The sequence below is a fragment of the Crocodylus porosus genome, unplaced genomic scaffold (assembly GCF_001723895.1).
Source record: "Crocodylus porosus isolate Cpor-Errol unplaced genomic scaffold, CroPor_comp1, whole genome shotgun sequence".
Lineage (NCBI taxonomy): Eukaryota > Metazoa > Chordata > Crocodylia > Crocodylidae > Crocodylus > Crocodylus porosus.
In genome coordinates, this window is record NW_017728886.1 from 253,199,795 (window position 1) to 253,224,564 (window position 24,770).

The 24,770-nt window shown below is 44.1% G+C and overlaps 1 protein-coding gene across 1 annotated transcript in view; it reads left to right on the forward strand.

Moving 5' to 3' along the window:
• Positions 1 to 24,770, forward strand: part of SQLE (squalene epoxidase) — a 33,417-nt gene that overhangs the window by 3,123 nt on the left and 5,524 nt on the right. The window contains exons 2-7 of the mRNA XM_019552675.1: positions 1,409 to 1,661; positions 2,555 to 2,735; positions 13,637 to 13,733; positions 16,925 to 17,038; positions 20,646 to 20,817; positions 23,129 to 23,224. Of these exons, the coding sequence (XP_019408220.1) occupies positions 1,409 to 1,661; positions 2,555 to 2,735; positions 13,637 to 13,733; positions 16,925 to 17,038; positions 20,646 to 20,817; positions 23,129 to 23,224 (913 nt within the window). The remainder of the gene's footprint in view (positions 1 to 1,408; positions 1,662 to 2,554; positions 2,736 to 13,636; positions 13,734 to 16,924; positions 17,039 to 20,645; positions 20,818 to 23,128; positions 23,225 to 24,770) is intronic.

Genomic DNA, 24,770 nt, shown 5'->3' on the forward strand with positions numbered 1-24,770 from the left:
ACTCTTCCCTCAGGATACCTCACGTACCGTACGTGACATGTGACCATCTGACATACGGACCAAGTGAGGGTGCCAATGTCAATCCATATATTAAATATTAGTAAAGCTTAATTTTTTTCTTATTTTTTTAGATAAAAAATAAATATAAATAGAAGTTCTAATATTTTCTTCCCACACCCCAGTGGATCATCTTGCACACCCCCTGGGGTGCGTGCACCCCACTTTGGAGACCACTGCTGTGGAGGAGCAGCCTGTGTCCACCTGCTGCTCGGCCATGACCCTTGGCACTCGGGATGGGTCTGGGAAGAAAGTGGACAGGGGCTGCGGGTGCCACTCATCTTCCTGCAGGACGTTTCTGGGCTGCTTTGTGCCAAGCCAGACCTGTCCTTCTGCATGTACAGTGGCTTGGGGCCCATGTGCTCTACTCCCACCACTGCAGGGGACTACACCCAATGCCTCTGGGTGCATGTGTTGCTCTCCCTGCCATTGCACGTGGCTGCTGTAGACCGCATCTGGAGTGCTGCTTCTTTCCAATGGGCAAGGGCTGGCATGGCAGCCAGAGGGGCTACACACAGCAGTGGTTCTCCATCTATTTGGAGTCTAACAAACACGATATAGGTCTACCCAAAATTTACGTGTGGGCTGCATAGAATTAGTTGGTGGACCAGGTACAGCCCATGGGCCATATTTTGCCCACACCTATTTTATGTGCTTTGCATACTGTGTTCCTGTTAGGATATAACTCAATACGCAGTTTGCTTTTTTGCAACTATGTTCCACTGTTGATTCAATAGGTTGCAATCCACAGTAAGCCCCAGGTCCATTCCTGTAGTATTGCAACTCAGCTAGTCTTTCTCCATTTTGTGTTTGTGCCTTTGATTGTTCCTCCCTCAGTGCAGTACTTCACACTTGTCTGTATTGAATTTCATCCTGTTTATTTCTGACCTTTTTCCAATTTAGGTCCTATGGGCATCTAGGACTTGAAATTTGGCAGGGGTGAGGCCCTGATGTGAGGATTTTACTTGCTGCAGCTCCTATAAAGATTTGCCCAGTTTGGGCCTCCTAAAACTCTCCCTTCTGACCAATGATGTCACATCAGCAGAGAGTCTAGTGTGCCCTGCAGCTCCCTTCATACAAGCCCTTCCTAGTGAGCTCAGCACACACTATACAGGCATGTCTCTTACTACTCTGAAGTCGTGTCATTGAATATCAATGACTGATGTCATCTTACTCAGTAGCTATGTCATGCTGGGTTAGGAGAGTGGGGACTCATACCTGCCTGGGATGGACAAAAGTGACTAACAAGAGATGGTTCACATTAATTCCATTTCATTTTTCTCATATATTGCTATTGGTAATAAATACAGACAAAGAATACTGGATTTTGTTGGCCTTCATTTCTCCATAGGGTAAAGGAGGAGTAGACGTCTTGGAACCAGTTCTGACAGAGGCTAATGCAAATATGACATTAGTGTCTCAAAATGAACCAGAAGTTATCATTGTTGGTTCAGGCGTACTTGGTTCTGCTTTGGCTGCAGTTTTGTCAAGAGATGGAAGAAAGGTGACAGTAATAGAGAGGGATTTGAAGGAACCTGACAGGATAGTTGGAGAATTGTTGCAACCAGGAGGCTATAATGCTCTTATGGACCTGGGTCTTGAAGGTAAGTACACTTTAAAGTACAGTGAAATCTGGTAATTAGTCACTGAGAACTCATCACTATAGTTTATTTGTGCACTCAACCTGAGATTCCCATTTATTTGTATTCAAAACACTTTCTAATTTGTCGCTTGTAAATTGTAGTCATTTTCGAATGTACACACTACTAAATCATAATGGACTTTTCTTTGGATAAGTAGTTTAAGGCATGTGAAGCCACTTTGAATATTTTACTGTACAGATTTTGTGTTACAAAGGTAATTGACAAGGAAAAAAACCCATTGGAAGGCACACTTACAAAATATATCCAGTAGGTAGGGAGCTATCTAATTTGCAGGGGCTGCCCCCAATTTCATAGGTAGAATGTAGGACTGGGCATCCATTTCACAGATGCCCTCCCATGCCTTGGATTGGCCAAGGGGCCACAATGGTCCTGCCCCTTACCACTGATTGGCTGTGGGGGCTGCCTGTCATGTGCGCCTGCCCCTTGCCGTGGATTGGCTGCCAGGGCTGTCCATCATGCAGCCCCACTCCTCACACTGATTGGTGGAGGGGTGGGAGCAGCAACCATCTACCTAGGAGCCCTTCTAATGGGTAGTCCTACCACCCTTTTCCTCCCTGGTGAGATGCTGCAGCTCTTAATAAGATTTCTTTTCTTTCCATGAATTTTGCAGGCAAAACCAGTACCTATAGGAATATAGTCCTACCTATGGGAATATATGGACTGAAATGGATTGCTTGTATGTTTACAAACCAACCATTTTGAAAATGTTCCCTTTTGTTGAATGCGCACTGAAGACATAAACGTTTGAAATAGTGTCTAATTTTTACACAGTAATCCATGTCTTTTTCACTGTTCTTCAGGTTTTCACTAATTTTTTGGGATCTAATTTGCAGATACGGTGGAAGGTCTTGATGCTTATGTAGTACATGGTTACGTAATTCATGATCGAGAGAGTAAAACAGAGGTTGAAATTCCTTATCCAAAGTCAACAGAAGGTCGGGTGCAAAGTGGAAGAGCATTTCATCATGGGCGCTTCATCATGGCTCTCCGAAAGGCAGCCCTAGCAGAACCCAAGTAAGGAAGTTTAAAAGTTAATGAATTTAGATTGCCACTTTTGGGTACTGATCCTACAATATGATGCTACATGGCTGCTGCAGAGATTCTTTCAATCTCTGAGGATGCTTCATGGTATAATGATGACATCTGCATAGCTCTGAAGCCATGTAAAGGCAGCAAAACTACTGCAACTTTAACTCTGCCTGATTCAAGGTCAAAGTGAGGGGGATTTCACTAACTTATATTGCCATAGGATTATGCAGATATAGCAGCTGATGTGTGTTCCTGAGTGGCAGGTCGCCCTCTCCTTTTATCCTAGAATCATAGAATCATAATGCCTTTTTTGCCACAGTCTTTACAGGCAAGGTTAGATCCCAAACTACTGCACCTGGAAGCATAGTTTGGGGATGAGGTGAACAACCAGCAGTGACAAAAGAACAGGTCAGAGACTATTTAGAAAAGATAGACATATATAAGTCCATGGCCTGGATGGGATGTACCCCAGGGTGCAGAGGGAGTTGGCTGATGTGATTGCAGAGCTACTGGCCATCATCTTTGAAAACTCATGGTGATTGGGAGGGGTCCCGGATGATTGGAAAAGGGAAAACATTGTGCCCATATTTAAAAAAGGGAAAAAGGAGGATCCAGGGAACGATAGACCAGCCAGCCTCACCTCAGTCCCTGGCAAAGTTGTTGAGCAGATCCTCAAGGAATCCTTTTCTAAACGCTTGGAGGAGACAAAGTTGATTAGGAACAGTCAGCATGGATTCACAAAGGGCAAGTCATGCCTGAGAAACCTGATTGCCTTCTATGATGAGATGACTGGCTCTGTGGATGTGGGAAGACCAGTGGATGTGGTGTACCTTTATTTTGGCAAGGCTTTTGATACGGTTTCCCACAACATTATCCCAGACAAGCTGAGAAACTATGGGGTAAATGAATGGATTGTAAGGGGTTAGAAAAGTGGCTGGAGCATCGGGCTGAGAGGGTAGTAATCAATGACTCAATGTCTAGTTGGCAGCCAGTATCAAGTGGAGTGCCCCAGGGTTGGTCTTGGGACCAGTTTTGTTCCATATCTTTATCAGTGACCTGGAAGATGGCATAGAGTACACCCTAAGCAAATCTGCAGATGACACCAAGCTGTAGCTTGGTGCATAGTAGATTTGCTGGAGGGTAGGGCATCGATTCAGAGTGACTTAGACAAATTGGAGGACTGAGCCAAAAGGAATCTCCCAGGAAAGTTGCGAAGTCCTGCACTTAGGATAGAACAGTCCCATGCACTGATACAGGCTGGGGGCTGACTGGCTGGGCAGCAGCTCTGTAGAAAAGGACCTGAGACAATAAGCGGAATATGAGCCAATAGTGTGCCCTTGTTGCCAAAAAGGCTAATGGCATACTGGGCTGTATTGGTAGGCATGTTGCCAGTAGGTCAAAGGAAGTGATTTTCCCCCTCTATTCAGCACTGGTGGGGCCACATCTGGAGTCCTGTTTTCAGTTTTGGGCCCTCCACTACAGCGTGTGGACAAATTGGAAAAAGTCCAACAGAGGGCAACAAAAATGATTAGGGGGCTGGAGACATGACTTCTGAAGAAAGACTGAGGGAACTGGGATTATTTAGTTTGGAGAAGAGAAGACTGAGGTGCAATTTAATAGCAGCTGTCAACTACCTGAAGGAAGGTTTGAAAGAGAAAGGAGTGAGACTATTCTTACAGATGATAAAACAAGGAGCAGTGGTCTCAAGTTGCAGCAAGGGAAGCTTAGGTTTGATATTAGCAAAAATTCTCACTAGGAGGATAGTAAAATACTGAAACAGATTATCCAGAGAGGTGGTGGAATCTCCATCCTTGGAGGTTTTCAAGAACTGGCTGGACAAAGCCTTGGCTGGGATAATCTAGTTGGGGATGGTCCTGCTTTGAGCAAGGGGTTGGACTAGATAACCACCTGAGGTCCCTTCCAAACCTAATTTTGGAAGCTGCTCCATCTGCAGAGTGGAACTGTGTAGATACAGAGTAGATCATCTGCAGATCATCCTGATGTATAACCAGAATGATAATTAATTTTTATTTGCTTTAGCATGCATATGTTTTCCTTCTATGGATATTTATAATATGTGGAAACAGTACATAATAGTCTATTAAAGGAGGATTACTAAGAATATGCATCAATAGTGCATTAGTCTTTGGAACAATTAAGACATGAATTTCTAGGAATATGTATTTCAGGCATTGGGCAGGAACAAAATAATGGACCACATAAGGAGTAATCCAAGCATCAGGGCTTGATTCTCCCGTTGCATACATGTGTCATTTGTATTTTTGATAACTGGTTATAAAACATTGGTGCAAATGGAGAATTCTGATTTGATATGCTGGTCTGACAAGTGTTTTTAGGTGCATGTTGCAGGCTTTCTTAGACATTGGGGCTGGAAGGGACCTCAGATGATAATTGAGTCCAGCCCTCTACCCCAGGGGCAGGAAGTCAGCAGTGGTCATAGGATCCCAGCAAGATAGACATCCAAATGTCTTTTGGACGCATTCAAAGTAGGTGCTTGAACCACCTCTGATGGCAGGCTATTCCAGACCTTGGGGGCTCGGACAGTAAAGAAGTTCTTCCTTAATGTCCAGCCTGAAACAATCATAGAGGAGTTTGTGAATATTCGACCTTGTCATCCCTTGGGGCTCTCTGGTGAACAGACGTTCCCCCAGGTCCTGATGAGCACTCCTGATAAACTTATAGGTGGCCACCAGATCACCCTTGATCCTGCCCTTTTCCAGGCTGAAGAGTCCCATGGCTTTCAGCCTCTCGTCACTCTCTCAAGCTTTTCCACATCCTTTTTGAATTGTGGAGCCCAAAACTGGACACCGTGGCCTCACCAAGGCCGAGCACAGTGGGAGAATGATGTTCTGGAATTTGCTCAAGAAGCATCTATGGACGCAAGCCAGTGTTTTGCTCACTTTACTAGCAGCAGCATCACATTGAAGGCTCATGTTCATCTTGTGGTCAATCATGACTCCCAAGTCCCTTTCGTCCGTAGTGCTAGCCTGCATAGCACTACAAACCTATAACCATGCTGCAGGTCTTTCCTCCCAAGGTGGAGAACCTTGCATTTTTCAGTGTTGAAAACCATCAGTTCTCATCCGCCCATTTCCTGAGCCTGTCAAGGTTTGCCTGGATCACCCTCCTGTCCTCAGGTGTGGATGCTTTACCTCAGAATTTGGTATAGTCAGCAAATTTAGCCAGTCTGCTTCTGACACCAATGTCTACATCATTACTGAAGATGTTAAATAGTATAGGCTCTAGGACAGAGCCTTGAGGAACCCCACTGGTCATAGGGCACTACGACGATTGGCTTCTGTCAACCACTACCCTCTGGGTCCTACTGTGGAGCCAGTTCCCCACCCAGTGGATCATGGTAGTTAGCCAGTTTTGCCAAGAGGTGATCATGGGATACCAGATCGAAGGCTTTTTTAAAGTCAAGATATACGACATCAATCTCTTCCCCCTTGTCCAGGTGATTGGTCACCTGGTCGTAAAAGGAAATAAGATTGGTCAAACAAGACCTACCCTCAACAAACCCATGTTGGCTATCCCTCAGGATGTTGCTATCAGCCAGTCTGTTAAGAATGGCCTTATTGATAATCTTTTCTAAGACCTTCCGCAAACTACTGATGGGCTTGTAGTTTGCCAGATGCACTTTCCTCCCTTTCTTGAAGATAGGCACCACAAGCTTTCTTCCAGTCTTCGGGCATCTCACCAAAGCTCCATGAGTTCTCAGAGGTCTGTGCCAGGGGCTGAGCTATGATGCTAGCCAGCTCCTTGAGTACCCTGGGGTGTAAACCATCAGGGTCAGCTGACTTGAAGGCATCCAGCCTCTCAGGGTGTTTCTCCATGAGGTCAGCATTGATGGAGGGTAAGGAATCACCCTCACCTGAGCCTCCCTGTCCCATAATGGGAACGGGTGTCCCATGGGACTGGTGAAAGACTGACGCAAAGTACCCATTTAGCAAGTTTGCTTTTTCCTGGGCATTGGTTGTCAGTTGTCCATCTGGTTCAGCCGGGGCCCAGTCTTGCCTTTGCTTTTCCTCCGGCTCCCCACATATCTAAAAAAGGCCTTTCTATTGTCCTTGATACTTGTAGCTAGTTGGAGTTCAGTTGCAGCCTTGGTTTTCGTGGTTTGCTTGCTGCAGGTCTGGACTAGTGCAGAGTATTTCTCCTTGGAGATGGATCCAGTTCTCCATCCTTTATAGGTCTTCCTTTTAAGATGCAGGAGGTCTGCCAGTTCCCTGGAGAGCCAAGGGGGCTGCTGTGTCCTTTTGCTGCCTTTCCTCCGAGATGGGATGGACTTTGCTTGCGCATCCAGGATTGCTCCCTTGAGGAGCAAAGCCTCCTTAGCTTGTCAAATCAGCTTTCCTGAAGTCAAGAACTTCTGTATTGATGACTGACTTGCCAGCTGTGCAGCGGATGGTGATGGTGATCAGGTTGTGGTCGCTGTCACCCAGCTTCCCTTCAATTGTTAGGTCGCTGATTAGGTCATCCCCTGTTGCCAGTATAGGGTTGAGCAGTGCTTTACTTCTCGTTGGCCTGTAGACTTCCTGCATCAGATAGAGCTCATCCACACATGAGAGAAAGCTTTGCGACCACTCAGATTTGCCCGAGCGCTCTTTTCACAAGATGTCTGAGTAGTTGAAGTCTCCCATGACAGCCATGCACCGGGAGCATGCGGCTTTATCCAATTCCCTGGCAAACTCCTGGTCAAGATCTTGATCCTGGGTTGGGGGTCTCTAGTAGACTCCTACCATTGTGTCCCCTGTGCCGTGTTCCCCACAGATTGTAACCCAGAGGGTCTGCAGTCATCCATCCTGGGCGCCAATGTCAGCTTGCAGGGACACGTAGCTTTCCTTGACATAGAGAGCTACACCCCCGTCCCTTTTGTCCACTCGATCCCTCTTGTACAGGGTATAGCCATCTATACCTGTGGCCCCGTCATGGGTGGAGTCCCACCAGATCTCCATTATCCCCATGACATCGTAATTATTTGTGTTAAGCAGGAGGACAAGCCCCCCTCCCAAATCACTGTGGCGCTTCATGACCCGGCTGGGAGCGCTCCGAGCCATGTCATTGGTGCCCACATGGATAAGGAGCATGGGTGTGAATGATTCAGTGGGGAAGCAGGCTCTTAACACCCTCCTATTCATATCCATTGTCTAACCTCTTTAAAAAAAACTACACAGACAACTGACACAAACTCCAAGACATAACAGCCTAATCTCCCACAGATAAAGCAGAGGGACCACAGTGGCCACTATCCTGCTGCTGCAAAGGTTGTTAAAATTTAAATTTAAATATGAATTTGAGGGATCCTAGGAAGAGGGTCTTGCCCCCCACTACGGAGAAAGGCAACCGCCCCCCACAGCCCATACCAGTCTGACTGTGGGGTAAAATTCCTTCCTGACCCTAAATATGGCAGTTGGTCTGACCTGGGGCAGGCAATTATTTTGGGCGGAGAGCCACTTACTGAGTTTTGGCAAGCCATTGAGGGTCACATGACAGGCAGCCAGGGGCAGATAAATATTCATTTTCTGAATATTTTAGGGGCCCTGCGGGCCAGATAGAATGGTTTTGTGGGCCGCATTTTGCCCACCCCTGTTCTGACCCCAAGTGGAAGGACAAGAGCATTGGTACACCCCATTCAAAATCCCTGGTCGGCTATAGCCAGCACCCAGTGCCTCTCAGGAAGGTTAAAAAAAAATCCTTGATATGTAGGACCAGGGAGGAAAGAAAATTCCCTTCTCGCCCCACGTGGTAACCAAGGAGGTCCAGAAGCACGGGAGATGCACGTGGTAGAACACCTGCATAGATCATGCCTGGCCGGTGGCTGTCCCACCTCTCCTTGAACACCCGCAGTGATGAAGAGCTCCCAGCTTCCCTAGGTAGTGTATTCCACCTCCCCACTTCTAACCATGATGTTTTTCCTGATAACAGTCTAAACCTACGTTGCTGCAACTTCGGGCCACTGACCCATGTCCTGCTTTCTGCAGCAAGAGAGAAGAGCTGTTTTTCCTCCTCTTTCTGGCAGCTTTTCCAATAATTGAAGACTCCTGTCATGTCCCCTCTTAAGTTCCTTTTCAGAAAGCTGAACATGCCTAGTTCCTGCAGCTTCCCCTTTTATGATTTGTGGTCCTAAAGCAATTTATCATTTTTTGTCTCCCACCATTGGACCCTCTCTAAATTCTTTATGTCCTTTTTCAAATGTGGAGCCTCAAGCTGCACACTACTGTAAATGAGTCCTAACCAGTGCCAAGTAGAGAGGCACTATCACCTTTACCTTGCACTTAATGCTTCTACTGTTGCAGCCCAAAACTTCAATAAGTTGGGTTGAAATTAGCTTTTCTGTAAACAAGTGACGTGAGTGGAGTAGCATTTGCTTACATCAGTTCAGATTTGTTTCAGTACTTTGGCAAGAGGAGCTACCCACTGTCAGCAAGACAGTTGCTTGGGTTGCTTTGGGAAGCCAAGGGTACAGCTGACATTTGTTTCAGGGCATATTGTTCTTCCTGATGATGTGATGCCAGAAGAGAAACTGCCTTTTTGTAGAAAGGATAGTTCTATCCTGTTGTCCCACTTTTGCTTATGTAAACAAAAAAATTGTTATAAAAGATTAGTAAGGTCCTTTAGTGTCTGTTGTGTTTTAGACTTTGGAGAGCAACACCTTGTAACATTTTTTCATTAAACTGCCTCGTATGAGAGGGGTGTCAAGAAAACTAAAAGTTCAGACAGACTAGATATATTTTGTTTGCCTCATGTAACCCTCCACAATAAATAATATTATAACAGTCCTCTTCATTCTTCAGTAAAAATGTGTTTTTGTTCCTGTTCTGCCTAATACATTGGATAAATTATTAAAAAATATTAGGTTTAAAAATACCAACTTCAGAATGATGCCAGCATGGATCTCAGCTAAAGTGATCTGCTGCTTTGTATGCTTATAAAAGGTAGATCTGTCACAGCAAAGCTTTAATTTTAATGGGGTCTGGTTATCCTACTCTTAGGATCCATTGAAAGTCCCATCCTGAATACTTGTACAGTTTTAAAGCTTATAACATGCATCTGGTTCTTTTCTCCCTATTTTTTAATTTTCTCTCTTTGCTTTGATTGTGTTCCAATTCTATGTACATGGCAGTCCAAATGAATATCAGATAGTAGAGAGATGGCAGACAATTTTAGTGAATGCCATAGGGCAGAGTTTTTCAAACCTTTTTTAAGCAGGGTACCCCTTCTGGTGGGGTACCCCTTCCAGACACAGAGCAGAGGGGTGGGGGGAGGTGCTGACAGACAGCCAGACGTGGAGCCGGCAGCATAGGGAGCTCACACGTGGCTGCCACTGCCATCAATACACTCCATGTTGCCACTGGGCATTGCTTTCCCATGCCCAAGTATCCCTGCATCGCCAGTTTCATGTCCATCTGGCCGTCAGCACCCCCTCTCCCTCCCCTGGCTCACAGCGGCAGTGCAGGGAGGTGGCATGCGGCAGCTAGAGCTGCCCCTGCTGCCATCTATACACTCAGCACAGTGGAGGTGGAGGGTGTATTGATGGCTGGCCGCACGCAAAGTTGGTGGCACAGAGAAGCAGGGATACTTGGGTGCAGGAGAGTAGTGTTTGATGGCGGCACAGTGTGATATACGCCGGTGGTGGCCCCGCACCTCTTTCTTGCACCCAAATATCCCTGTTTCTCCATGCCTCCACGCACCAGGGGGGAGGAAGTGCTATTGGCTGGCCTCACGCAAAGCTAGCAGTGTGGAGAAGCAAGGATACTTGGGTGCGGGAAGGTGGCACCTGGCAGCAGTGGAGTGGAATGATGGACAGCGTGCCACTGCTTCCCAGGTACCCCTGCTTCTCCACACTGCTGGCTTCTCATCCAGCCGGCTATCGGACACGAAGCTGGTGGCGCAGAGAAGCAGGGGTACTTGGGTACAGGGAAACGGCAGTGCAGAGTGATGGATGGCGGGAGTGGCCTCACCCCCCGGTGCCATTACTTCCCAAGTACCCCTGCTTCTCTGCGCTGCTGCCACATAACCCTTGGGGCCTTCCCAAGCACCCCCAGGGATACTGTAGCAGGGTGGGGTCCCTAGGGGTGGCAGTGTTATCCCTAGGCTCATTAATCGTGCCACTCTTGCCCTATAGGCACCCGCTATCTTGCCCGCCATAGCTTGTTGGTATAATTGATATAGGGAGGCTGCCCTTGATTTTTGGGCTTGGACACAGTCTGGCTAGATCTTACTGAACCCTGTGGCTCATAAACCCCTTGGCGTCCCATGTTATGGTGGATGGTTCCCAAGGCTCTCAGCCTTCTGGGTTATACGCGTGGCTCCAACCGTCTCTTTACCATGCTCCAAGCCTTGGAGAAAGCACTGACGTTGTCTGTCTAGGCCTTGCCATGATTTGACCCCCTTGTCCTCTCTGGGCTCTCCGCAGCCCTCATCTGTGCCTCACTGGCGCCTGTGCACCCCAGATACTGTGCCCAAGCTGCCGCTGGGGTCCCCACACTGTAGCGGGCCCCCATTGAGGCCTCCTCCTTCCCCTACCAGCCTCATCCAAACCACTCATGTTATCAGACAGCAAACAAACAACAGCAATCAAACATGAGCCCCAGGGCTATAATGTAACACAAAGTTCAAAGCATGCTCTTCCCCTTTAGAAGAGTAAAACTTCTTCTCTAATACTAGGTGCCTAGTAGGCGAGGGTACCTTATGGGCTTCTGGTGCCCCATTAGCCCTAAAGGTAGCATAGCCAATGGCTGTAACATCTCTGAGCCCTTTCTTCCTGAAAGCTCCTTCCCTTTCAGTTACTGGCAGGGAACTGAACTGCCTGGTCCCAGCCCCAGGGTTTATATGGGCCTAGGGCCCTGCCTCTTCCGACCAGGTGCAGGTGCAGCCAGTTCCCTCATTAGCCAGTTGTCATGGCAACCTCCACCTAGGCTCTTATCTGGCTCTTTGTGTTCCCTCCCCCGGCAGTCTCTGCTGTAAGGGGAGCAGGTACCTCAGTGCCCTGCGACAGATACACATACCCCCGGTTGACAACCCCTGCCATAGAGTCTTACTTTCTCTCTGAATTTTCAAAACAGTAATAAGGAGTACAACGATAGGCAAGAATTTACTGATAGGTTTATTCCTTGTACTAGGCAATATGTATTTATTTTCAGGTAAATTAGAAGTTAAATACATTGGATAACAAATAACAGTAGTATAGCTAAATCTGGCTAGTTAATTACTGAGATAACTCATCCTTATTGTTTTATTCACCACTGCATTATAATCCTGACAAAGTCCTTTTCATTTGTACACAAAACACTTTGGTCAGTTCATCATCTGCTGAAGTGTAATTAGTAATTTTCAGATGCGCAATGGATTTTGGGCCTGATAATTATTTGGATTAAAGGTACTGACCTACACCTGTCAAGTCAGCTGATGTTGACAAAACATTGGATACTTTTCAGTTTTTCATGGCTCAGTAAGATATAGGCAGTCCGCTGTTCCGATATGCAGAATTATCGTCTGCTTTGGTGATGAGTACATGTAAGTGTGCAAAACAAAGGTCTTTAATTATTTTACTTAATCAAAAATCATATAATTATTAAACAGCACTGACTTTTTCTGTAGATTGTACATTGTGGTTTTTGTGTAAAGTCATCTAATTTTCATGTATCAAGTCAGAATGCATCTGGTGTGCACTCCGAATTTTTTGTAATTGATTGTTAAATATTCATAATGAAGAAAGAAATATATCTTTACTGTGCCTTGACATGGGGTCTTACAGTGTCTTGCACAAAGTTGAAAATCACTAGCTGCTGATAATTATTCACTGATGGATATTCAGTCATCATTACCAGTCCACTTTGAGTGAGAGATTAACCAGATTTTACTCTAGTATTAATTACCATTTTAGTTCTGAGGATGTTCTACATCCATAAAGTGATTTAGTCACATCCTTGCTACTTTAAGTACCTATATCCAATATTAAGGTTTCACAGAGACACTCTGACCTCCTACTCAGCTGCTTTTAATCTTGTAGGTACTTAAAGTCCTTTGGTGATGAACTTTTCTTCCAGTGGGCATGTGTGCGACCTCTCAAATCGTGATGTACCCAAGCTGTTTGGCATCTACAGCCTGACAGTATTCTCAGTCTAGGCATTCGTCAGGTCTCTAGTCTGTGGCACCTGATTATCCAATAGACATGTTCTGAAAATGTCTGTCGAATCAGGCCAGGTAGACAAGCATGTTTTAATGTGTCCCACACTACCCAGTGGTTTAGAAATTAGGCCATTCACTTGGGAACTGAGACACGCTATGAAATCCCAACTCTTCCTGATTTAGAATGATGTGGGTCCAGGTCTTTCATGTCTCTTGAAAGTACCCTAATTGCTAGGCTTTTGGTATTCTTAGGTGAGCCTTTTTAATTCCATCCTGTTGAAGCCATTAATGCTCTATATAAATTATCAAATATTCATGAGGTGAGAAGGGAGAGGTTGATTCTTCAGCCCCAGTAGTCAGGGAGAGCTATGATCAAGTTCCTGCTCATATGAACAACTTATTTATACAAAAGTGGAACAGCTTCAACAAGAGAGAATGTGAGGAGGTCTGGCCTGAGAGCCAGTTTGTTCAGCCATCATGTTTAGGATGCTTTCCAAAGGTGTGAGAGATCTAGGTTCATGGACCTGTTTAAAGTGCTGTACTAAACCTGATGATTAATGCTTTGGTGTTTCACATAACTTCCAGACAAACTTAGGACACATATGGGTAAATGAATGCTTTTTGTTTGCAGAATGGGATCATAAACAAACAGTGTTGCGATATCTGTTTGAAAATTAGGCCCTGTGAGTCTCTTTGTTTTCTGTAATTTGTAATGTTCTTGTTTATTCCAGCACCCAATTCATTGAAGGGACTGTATTGCAATTACTTGAGGAAGATGATTGTGTGATGGGTGTTCAGTACAAGGATAAAGAAACCGGAGATACTAAGGTGAGATTGCAGATTTCACTATTCCGTGGTGTATCGTAGTCACAGGTACAACACTTAAGAAGTGGCTATTTCAGAATGCTGATGCATAATTTCCTAAATCATTAGGAAAATAAAGGAGATTTTAGTAAAGAGAGGTAGTGTTACCTTATGGATGGAGTGCAAGCCTGTGATTTTGGGTAAGTTCCTTCATTATCTGTGTGCTGATTTCTTTTTTCTCCCATACTTAAGTGTACATATGTAAAATGTACAGCAGTATAGAGTAGTATGTTGCATTAAGAAATTTGCGCAATTTGTTTAGGTGGAAAAATAACTAATTTCAGTCACTATAGAAAGTTGGAAGTTTCCTTGGATTTTTCCAGGTCCATTCCCTTAAAAAGATTGCAGTTTCAGTATCAGAAGATCTATTTGTTTTCTGATCATCTTGTACGTTCAGATGACAGGATTGATTTTTGTGCTTTACATATTTGCTGGTTTTGCAGTTCTGTGCCCTTGCAGCTTGGTGGGGTTGGGAGAGCTGGGGAAGCCGGTTCTACTCTGTAACCTTAGAAGTCACTCTGCTTACAACAAAAGATTTTTTTTTTACTAGTTTTCCTCTATCCTAAGGGAGGTTGGTATCCATCCTTTTGGCCTGCCCAGAAAGAGCACAAAAGTGACTGAATGCCACTCCCTCTGTGGAAGGGAGACCTTTGCACAGAGAATCCTCATCTAGGCGTAGATCTGGAGTCATATTAGAAATTCATATCCAGTAAACAAAATACTGTCCAGCAGCATTCATGAAATATGACCTTTAGTTTTCCTCATTCTTTACAGCCTGGAAGTTGAAAAAGTAAATTAAACTTAAGCTCAGGAACTTAATGTATGACATAATGACAAGAGATTAGAGTCTGTCATGAGCTAATAGCTGCTAAATTACAGTAGATGACAAGGTAAAAAGCATATGCTTATTTCTCAAGGAAGGAAACATTTGTCTTTAAACAGTTTATCATAATGGCCTTATTATGGAAAATAATTATTTTAGGAGGAGTTGGTTGAAGGTATGATGATGCAGTAGAATGTCACGTAATATACTTTGTAATGGTGTACTGAATCTGCTTCATCTTATTAAAGGACAGCTAATTTAAAGTGCAAGGTCTTAGTGTCCCTTCAGTCTGAGCAAATCAGTTTACTCCTTGTCTATACTTCTAACTCTTGTTAAGGAAACTTTACTTGCTTAGAAGCAAGCATCCTTTTCTAATTTTTCCACTTCTTTTATTAAAGACTTAGTTCATTTCAAGCATTACTCATTAGTGCCCCTTAAAGAGAAAAATTTTAATTAGTTTGCTACTGTGCCTTATTTTTAAAAAATAGGGGAGGAATAAAGAGAAGACAACCATTATAAGGTTTACAATTAGCAATTGCTGTATTTTTTTATCTGCCTCTCAAACCTATATTCTTATAGACACCCTATATCCCCATATTGTCTAAATTCCTGTTTGGTAAAGATGAAGGAGATGAGTGAACCGACTTGTAAATTTCAGTCAAAAGGAATAATATATAGATCAGGCAATGTTGAGATACAGGATAAAAAAGCAAAGGTATATATAATTTTAAAATAGAAATATATTTGTCTCAGTTTCATCACTCTTGGATGATTCTTTTCACTTCAAAATCAGTGAAATGTTGAAAAACATATGCTTGAGGTAGTTTCATAATGTATAGTTTGCTTTCTGGAAGCAAAAAGGAGGTTGTATGTACTCCTTTTAATGGATCCTAATGGATCCAAATCATTGTGAATCAGCGTGTCCAAAATTAAGTAAGAAGTGGCTATGCTGAATAAGTTGGTTTATTTGTTCTAATCTTGCCCTTTGGTGCTTTCTAAAGAAATAGTAATTAATCTCTGATAGAACTTTTTCATTGGTTAGAAATTAGGGATGTAAAAGGTTAAACTAATTATATTTATAATGTTTAACGTTTACCATTTACCTCCAGGCTTGGTGCTGCCTGTTGTTGGAAGGCAGAATGAACCTGAGTTGCAACATGTATGGCTGCTGAGGCAGGGTGGTAACTAGCAGTTACCTGGGGTGCAGCTGGACAAAGATGTGGAGGAGATGGCAGGGCTTAAATAGGACCACGCACAGTGGTGGGACTGCATGGAGCCAGGTGTCACCTGCCCTAATAGCACCCACAGGGGCTCCCACCTGCCAGGACAGCTGCACCACATTGTGCCATGACCAGATGGTGCCTCCAGCCCAAGAGCACCCAGGCCCCAAGTGGCACCTTCCTCCCACCCTCCCCTGAGCTCCGGTAGCTGTTGCTTGGTAAAGACCCACAGCAACACTCCCAGCCTGGGGTGTGTTGCTGCTGGACACGCATAGGATTGTGCCAGAGGCATCCACCTGAGGGCTGAGCATCCTCTGCTAGGAGGCAGAGCACTGGAGCAAGCCTTCAGTCAAGCAGAAGTAGCGTGGTACTGGCCCAGCTGCTGGCTGCATCCAGACAGGGAAGGGATTGTGCTGTTCCCTTCCCCATCTGGAGGCAGCCAGTGGCCGAGCCGTGCTAGAGCCATTCCCCAGACAATCAGCAGCACCAAGCTGGGGACCCTGCCACCCTGCACTGCTGGTACTGCTGTCTGCCTGCTCCTGCACACTCACCACGCAGAGCCTGCTGTAGCTACAGGCTTCAGTCCCAGTTGGCAGTGGAACTTGCTGCAATCCCATCTCTCATCCTCGGCCCCAGCTCCCCACGCTGCCCTGCCCCCTTGTCATAGGACCATTTAACTGTTTAACCGGTATAATTAGAATTTTCAGATGATATTTACATCCCTATTAGAAATTCATATGTAATTACTGTAGCCTACTGTAACCTACTGTAATTGGTTATTTAATCCTTTTTTTACTTTATGCAATTTAAGATTCTTAAAAATAAACTACAACAGCGGTGTTTCTCGACTGTAAAGCTGCTAGTCTTTCTCAGTTGCTCATAATGCTCTCAGCAGAATTCTTATTAAGTAGGAGATATTACAAACCCATCTTACTGCAAAGGAGATGTGGTATGGGGTGGTCCTTTTAAAACTGAGGTAAATGAATTCAGCTATTTTTTAATTATGCACATATTTATATTTTAATATCAGATTTTAAATTATGTGAAAACTAATATTCAGGTAAAATGTTACTTTTTATGTGTTTGAACAAAATATTATTTTTATATTACAGGAACTCCATGCACCTCTGACAATTGTTGCTGATGGACTTTTCTCCAAATTTAGGAAAAATCTGGTTTCCAATAAAGTTACTGTCTCATCTCATTTTGTTGGTTGTATATTGAAGGTAACATCTCATATATATGACACACAAGAAGTGGATATATCACTGCTTTTTTCCCAGGGCCTTGAAATTTAGTGAATTGCTTGCGTGATTCATTGAATTTCTGCTTAGATTTCCTAGGGTTCAGTTATGCCTTTCAAGGATTTGATCCATGTTGAGAAGAGAAAAGAAATGCGCTTTAAATGACTTCCTGGAAAAAATATGCCATCTGCCTTAAGGAGGGTATGGTTTCTGGTGGGGAAAGCTCAGTGGGAAATGGCATTAAGTAAAGTTTATTCAGCATGTGAAATCAGCGTGCTTTTTTCTGTCTGTCAATCAGTGGATGAAAATTCATACTTTGGCTCAACGGTTTTAAAGACTGTTCTAATGTTTGGAATATTTGATGGGGAACAGCTACTGTACAAAGTGGCACAAGAGAGCTGGCCCAAATTGAAAACTGAGGCAAAAGGTAGATCCTAAGTGTATACTCCATAGTTTTGGCAGGTAGTGTTGTGAGTGTCTATATTCACAGCTCCCCTGTGGTGACAGTTTTCCTTCTTTCTAGAACAGAGCAAGGCCAGCTCAGAGACTGAAAGAAAGCCTTCGCTGCTACCCAGAAAATGAATGTAAATTTACCTGCACACAGGCAGATCAAGGATTTAAAAAGGGGTGGGCGGTATGCTAGATGCCACTGGTTCTGTAGCTAAACCATTTGTGGGGTGGGGGTGCTGGAGGACACCCTGGGGGTAGGATTGACAGGGAGCAGGTGCAGGAAGAGGGATGTTGCTGTCCCTGGCCAAGCCTGGCCCCCTGTGCAGCCCTTCAGAGGGGTACTTGCTCAGGGCTGCTGCACACTTGTCTAGCCTCTGAGGGCCTTGGCACATGTTCATTTAATGGCTTGATGGGATCTGTTTCCCGATCTTAACAATTACATCTCTTGCCATTATACATGTGCGTGGAAACGCATGTGAGTTTTGGAATTGGGGATCAATCCCAGTGCAGGGACAAGTACAAAGTCAGGTGCCTCGTGAACTGGTGTGGTCCCAGGCCTGGAACTGATAATCAGATGATTGTTAGTCCCAGACACAGGACTGCACTGGACCCAGTTAGAAATTCTGGGACAGTCCCAGGGCTAAGACCCACAATCAACTGATTGGGGGACCTGGTCCCAGGTCCCCCAACATGCAGTTTAGCCTCACTGATGTACTGCTAAGGCAGGAACCACATGGAGTTGTCAGAAGGCATACAGATGTGTATGTGCTCTGTTGGCTTGTCTGACTGTTGCTGTTTGCTGCCATAACTTCTGAGAGGCAGCCTCATGTAGGCAAGGCCTTTTTCCAGGAGGCAGATAACTAATCACTCTGATGCATATTTTTCTCTGCATGTGCAATCATAATTGCTAGTAATAAACGAGATTTACAGAGAATTTACCCTCATGGAACAGTTTAAAAAACAGTGTTTTTATTGCTATCTTTTACTCAGCAGCTATAGTCTGTTTTAAACTGTGTCTTGAGTTCTGATCTTAAATGGTTTTCAACCAAATTAATTAGAATAACAATACACTCTGTACAGGAGCACCATTATCTTTCCCTTTCTATGGGGAAGAAGAGAAGTTAATTTGATAATTTTTACTTGTAAATTATTGATATGTGCTACCCTCAGATTCTGTTGAATCTTTTTTTTTAGGAAGATTGCAGTTAATATAGTCCATATATTCACACCAACACACATACTCTGTTCTAGAATGTTTTAGGTCCTGGGTACTGAAGTAGACTTAATGAAAGATGTGATTACAGAGAACTACAAGAAGCAACAGTGATGGAACATGTTGCTTTGCCGGTGCACTGTTAACATTAATTTTTAAGGAATTGATCTGTTTCATTTTCTGTATTGTCCTTGTCTGTTACAGTTAAGGCTCTGTACATGCTTAATTTCCTACATTGTCAAGTGCCATTGAAAAGCACATCACTTCATAGGAGTAATTTTTATTGCAGAACATGAAGCATGTATATGAATCTTTGCATGTTGAAGGCTTTTTGTAAAACCATCTGTATTGTAGTCCCTGTCTCCATATACTGGTAACTTCTTGATCCTTCCATTTTGTAAGCTGAAGTTTTGCCTACCTACTCTGTATGTAAGAGTGGCCCTATCTTGTTGAAATCAATACCAAGACCCTCAATTGATAGGTCTACATTGGATGAAAAAGGAAGGTCCGTGAAGACAAATTAACTTGGGTTTTAAATTTGATTGCCTTGCCTTCACTGTTATTTTAACCCAAGTTAGTTAACACACAGTAGCCAAGCCAGGCTAACATTTCCTTGCAGTGTAGACGTGTAGTGATTTCAGTAAAAAAAAAAAAAAAAAAAGTGTCCATGGCCATGTGTAGATGAAACTAGAGGCATGTGTGCATAACGCTTTAAAGTGGGCTAAACACTTTTGCACCGTTTTAATGGTGTTGGTGTTTGCCTCAGCTGTATATTGTGCATTAATTCCATCTGCTGTAGGAAATTCAGTGGCATAATGCGCCTTAAATTATTTTGGGCACAGCAAACTAAAACTCCTTCCAGGAGTTTGTTTGTTGCCCCTACAGCTGTGGAGCAAAGCACCGGGCTCTGTGCAGCTCCACGACTCTATAGGAAGCCCTGCAAGCAGCCTGGCAGCAGCCTGGGAAAGCAGGCTCTGCCCAAGGAAAGCGGTGAGCCTGATCCTTTTTTTTTCTGCCCTTGGAGCCTGCCTACCTGCCTGAGCTGTGCGGGGGCCCCGTGCTTCTCTCTGCATCTGTGGTGCCCCTGGGACTGCCCAAGCCAGGTGCCTGTGGGCTGGTGCTGCCAGAGTGGGGGCTGCCACTGCTGTGGACGGATGCACCAGCCTTCCCCCTTCCCCCTGCTAGAGAGGCAGGTAAGTGTGTGCAGGTATGTGCACAACATGGGGGTTTAATCAGCCCTAAATTGAAGCAGTGTTTTTTAAAACCCGCCACTTCAATTTAGAGTCCCCATTTCGTCTACACATGGCCCATAGTTCATAATGAATACTTTCTTTATTTGGTTTAACAAAAATAATCTTGATTTAACAAAGTTACAAGCATTTGAAAATTATGCACTACTGGTTATGGCTCTGATCTGAGAAGTTCTTGAACATGTGCTTAACTTAAAGTATATGACTAGCTGATGAGTCTTCTAGTCTGTTTAAAGTTAAACAGCTGCTTGTGTACTTTCCTGAGGTGTCTATAGTAGAAAACATAATTACATCTGTAGGCACTCCTTCCTCTTGCCTCTCTCTTGTTCATTTGAAAATAAATCTCATGGAAAAAATACTAAAGTGACCTGTATTGTATATGCACGCAAATATGCTAAAATATAAAAACAAAAGATTAAATGAACTATATAACCTGTTTTACTGTTTAATAAATATTAAAATTGTCAAATGCAATGAAACCAAGTAAACATTGTTTGTGAAACTATCACATTAATTGCATTTTATAAAAATGGTTATACAGCTAATGTTAACATAAAATTTAATGAGATATTCTGTTTTGGATATAATGGAATTTAAAGCTTATCAGGAAATGATTCTGTAAGAGGGCATTCTTTCACCCTTTTTACTAATCCTTTTTTTCCTTTTTTTTTTAAAGGATGCACCGCAGTTTAAAGCAAATCATGCTGAACTTGTTTTAGCTAATCCTAGTCCAGTACTAATCTACCAGATTTCTTCAAATGAGACTCGAGTGCTTGTTGACATTCGAGGAGAAATGCCAAAAAATATCAGAGAGTACATGACTGAGAAAATACTTCCACAGCTACCTGGTAAGATTTTTGTATTTATATTCTTCAGAACTGTAATGCATTGTTTACCAACTTGTGTGAGTTTTATGTGTTGCTGAAGTATTATCTATAAGTATTAAGCCATCTTTGGCACTAGCTGTAGTTTAGATGAATGTGCATGGATGTGCTTTTGCAGTCATAATTTATTTCACTTGGGGAAACTGGTAGAAGCTCTTTTAGCTGTTGCTCCTTTTTTCATGATATAACCTGCCCCTACATTAGGAGTGTTTGCCAGTCTAAGACTGCTAGTAAATACTTTCTAGAGCTGCTGTACGCCTGCCTGCTACATAAATTAGGTTGTTTAGAGACTGTGACTCTGCTCTTGGGATGTAGTTTTCTGTGGCACAGAAAACAGTTGTGAGACCGAGGAGAGGAGCTGTAAGCTGGCAGATGTGGCTCAGGCAAAAAGCCCTAAAGCTAGTGTGATCTTGGAATGTAGAAAGTGGCACTTTTAACTCTGAAACGCTTGGTTTTCCAGGTGCTTAAGCTTTGCCTTTTCAGTAGAGGTGCACTGATTCATAGGTCCATATTGTATTGGCACCGATACAAAGAAAATGACATTATTGGCAATCGACTTTTTTGGCTGATAATGTAATCAATTAAATGCCATGTGCATGTGTGCAGCTGCAGCATGCATGCAGCTAGGAGTGTAGCCTGACAACTTGGAGAGCAGTGTCTGGCTGGTAAGTCAGGGGGAACGTGGGGGAGGGAAAGGGCACGGAGGGGCAGATCGAGGTCCCTGTGGTCAGAGGGGGGAGTGGGACTAGGGCAGGGGTAGGCGCCTCACAGGGCATGGGATGGAGCTACACCTTGTCCAGAGGGCACGGTGGAGGGGTGCCTTCCACCGCCGTGCACACCCTTGGGGAGGCATGGGGAGCATGTGTGCCCTGGATCTGTTATCTGTTCATGGGGTGAGGGGTGGGCTGCCTGCTGCATGCTTGGGGCTGGGGCCATGCTGGGCTCTTCCCAGCAGGGGGGGCTGGGCCTGGGCTGCACTCTGGGAAGGTGGGGATGGGGTGGGTGGTGGCAGTACTGAGAGTGGGGGCTATGGTGACTTTTGGGTCGGCTGCAGCTCCTCCTCCTTGCACCACCATTGCCTGATCTGGGGGTCTTGATTTGCACCCCCCATACACCTTCCTTCCCCCACCTTCCTTCCACCCAAGAGACTTATCAGCTGGACACTGCTCTCCAAGCCGCCGGGCTGCAAGTTGCCAATCAGATCAGTATCAGCCGATCTGGCTGGTCAATAATCAGCCATTGGTATCAGCCCAAAAAACCTTTATTGGTCCACTGCTACTTTTCAGCCCTAAAAGGACAAGAGTGAATGACGTGTGGTGGCTTTATCTTGCCTTTTATATTTCCTAGCTCTCTAGTATTTGTGTTTCTTTTTGGTTGATTATACTTCTTACACCTCATAGTCTTCTGTTTTTATCTGCCAGCTTCCACATTCTTGATGGATTCTGGGCACTACTAAACAGCGTTGATATTTCTTCAGTGATATTTTTGTTACTAGGTAGGACATCATTTAGTCTGCATATGTACATGCAACAGTAGAACTGAAATTTTGGAAGTAGCTGTATGTTTTTCTGTAGATATTAGGGGAAGTAATTAGATAGGCTGAAATGGACAAATGCATATTTAGATGCTGATTTTGGGGTTTTCAGTTGCTGTTAGTTAAGGCAGAGCTGGAATAGTAAGATTAGTCTCCCTGAAATAGAACTTCTTTTGGCTCATCTGGAAATGATTGTAAGCATTCACATTTGAAGGAGGGAATTCACTGCGCCCTTTTTTCCTGCCTTGGATATCCCTTGATGTTTTGCCTTAGTAATTGTTCTAGGTTCTGATCCTGTGCCAATTAAGTCACTGGGAATTTTTGCAGTGACATTAGTAGTATCAGTATAGAGTCATTTGATATCAACAGATTCAAGTCTAATGTGTTGTCCTTTCTGACTAAAATGCTAGAATTATTGCTAGTACAGAATTTTTGCCTGATCCGTACAGCATCCTGAGTGATGAGCTTCCCTTTATTTCCACAACTGCATTCTTATTTTTGTGAGGTGTTAGGTATCCTCAGTTCTCAGTCAACTCAATTGGGATTAGTGCCAGAAAGGATTGTACCTTGACCTTCTATTACCTAAAAATTTCACAATGTCAAAAAGTAGTTCAGTTTACATCTGTAATGTCGGCAACTTGGAAAGTTTACAACCCCAAGAGATTATGGTTGCTTCTTTGCCAGTTATTTAACTTGAGGACCCTGAGTAAATCAGGTAACTAAATAGTCTGTTCGTTTCAGAACATTTAAAAGAACCGTTCCTAATAGCTGTTCAGAATGATCGTTTGAGGACCATGCCAGCAAGCTTCCTACCTCCTTCGCCAGTCAACAAAAGAGGTGTGTACTGGGTAGTAAGAACAAAAAATGTTTTTGTATGTTTTAAGGATAACTTTCCCAGTCATGTTTGTTTTATCTATTGTGAAAATGGCAAATTTAAACATATCTGTGTGTGTGTGCACATGTTCAGCACCCATTAGCGGCATACTAGTATTGATACCTAGAATTAAGGTTAACAGCTGGTCTATTTGAAGACATTCTGGGTCCATCTACACATGTGCTTTAATGCATGTTAGCCTATTTTAATGCTCAATAAAGTGTCACAAAAACACGTGCTTGCACTAATGCATTAGGGCTATGCAAAGCTTTGGATCAGGATTCGGAGATGATTTGGAGGCCGAATCTATGAATCCGAATTGAATCACAGGAAGCTTTAGGCTTTCCAAATTGATTCAGACCTTCCGAATCTATTCAGAAAAGATTTGGAGATTCGGCCATAGGGTATAATGGGGAATCAATTAAATATCTATAACTTTGTTGTCTTTTGGCTGATTCAGATGAAACCTGCAGGGATGGTAGCCTCTGATGTGATCATGACGTGTGCCAAGTTTCCAGGTGATAGGTACAGGGGTTTCTGGGAAACTGCACCCCAAAGTTCTGAAAGCAAAACTTGTGTCACGTGTGTTAAGCCACAGTGGGGTGCAAACTTCAGGGACGGTAGCTCTTACTGAGGCCACAAAGCCTGCCACATTTCAAGGAGATTGGAGCAGGGGTTTGGGGGAAACTACCTCAAACTGCAGACAAGCAAAACTTGTGACATGGATGACACGGTGTGTGTTAAGGCACTGCAGGGATGGTGGCCCTTGCTGTGGCCATGAAACCTGCCAGCTGTCGAGGAGATAGGTGCAGGGGGAGTCTGGGTTCTGGGACCCTGCATGTCTAGCTGAGGTTTTGCTTGTCCACAGCTTAAGGTACAGTTTCTCCCAAACCCCTGCACTTATCTCCTTGAAGCTTGGCAAGCTTTGTGGCCTCACCAGGGGCTATCATCCCTGCAGTTTTGACCGTGCTGTGGCTTAACGCACACACGTGACATGAGTTTTGCTTTCAAGAATTTGGGGTGCAGTTTCCCCCAAGCCCCTGCACTGACCTCCTTGACACTTGGCAGGCTTCATGCTCTCAGCAGAGGCTACCACCCCTGCAAATTTCATCTAAACTGGACAAAAAACAATAAAGTTAGAGATATTTCATTGATTTCCCCCCCTACGGCCAAAACTCCTAATCAGCTCCGAAGCTTTGGAGTCAATTTGGCTGACTCGAAGCGGGAAACCAGTTTGGAGCTCTGAATTGAATTGCTAGCATCTGAATCGGCCAAACCGGAAACGAGTAGTTTCCTATTCGCACAGGCCTAATGTGCATTAAAATAGGCTAATGTGCCTTTTTTGGTACCTCACAGTGGAGGTACTAAATTTAATGCACATTAGGAAAAGCACTTTAATTAACATGTAGATGTGCCCCTTGTTTCCTTTTTGGGGGTGAGGGTTTTTAACAGGTTAATTGGGCTGAAATCTCATGCTCATCTTTCCCAAAGTAAATTTTCAAGGAAAGT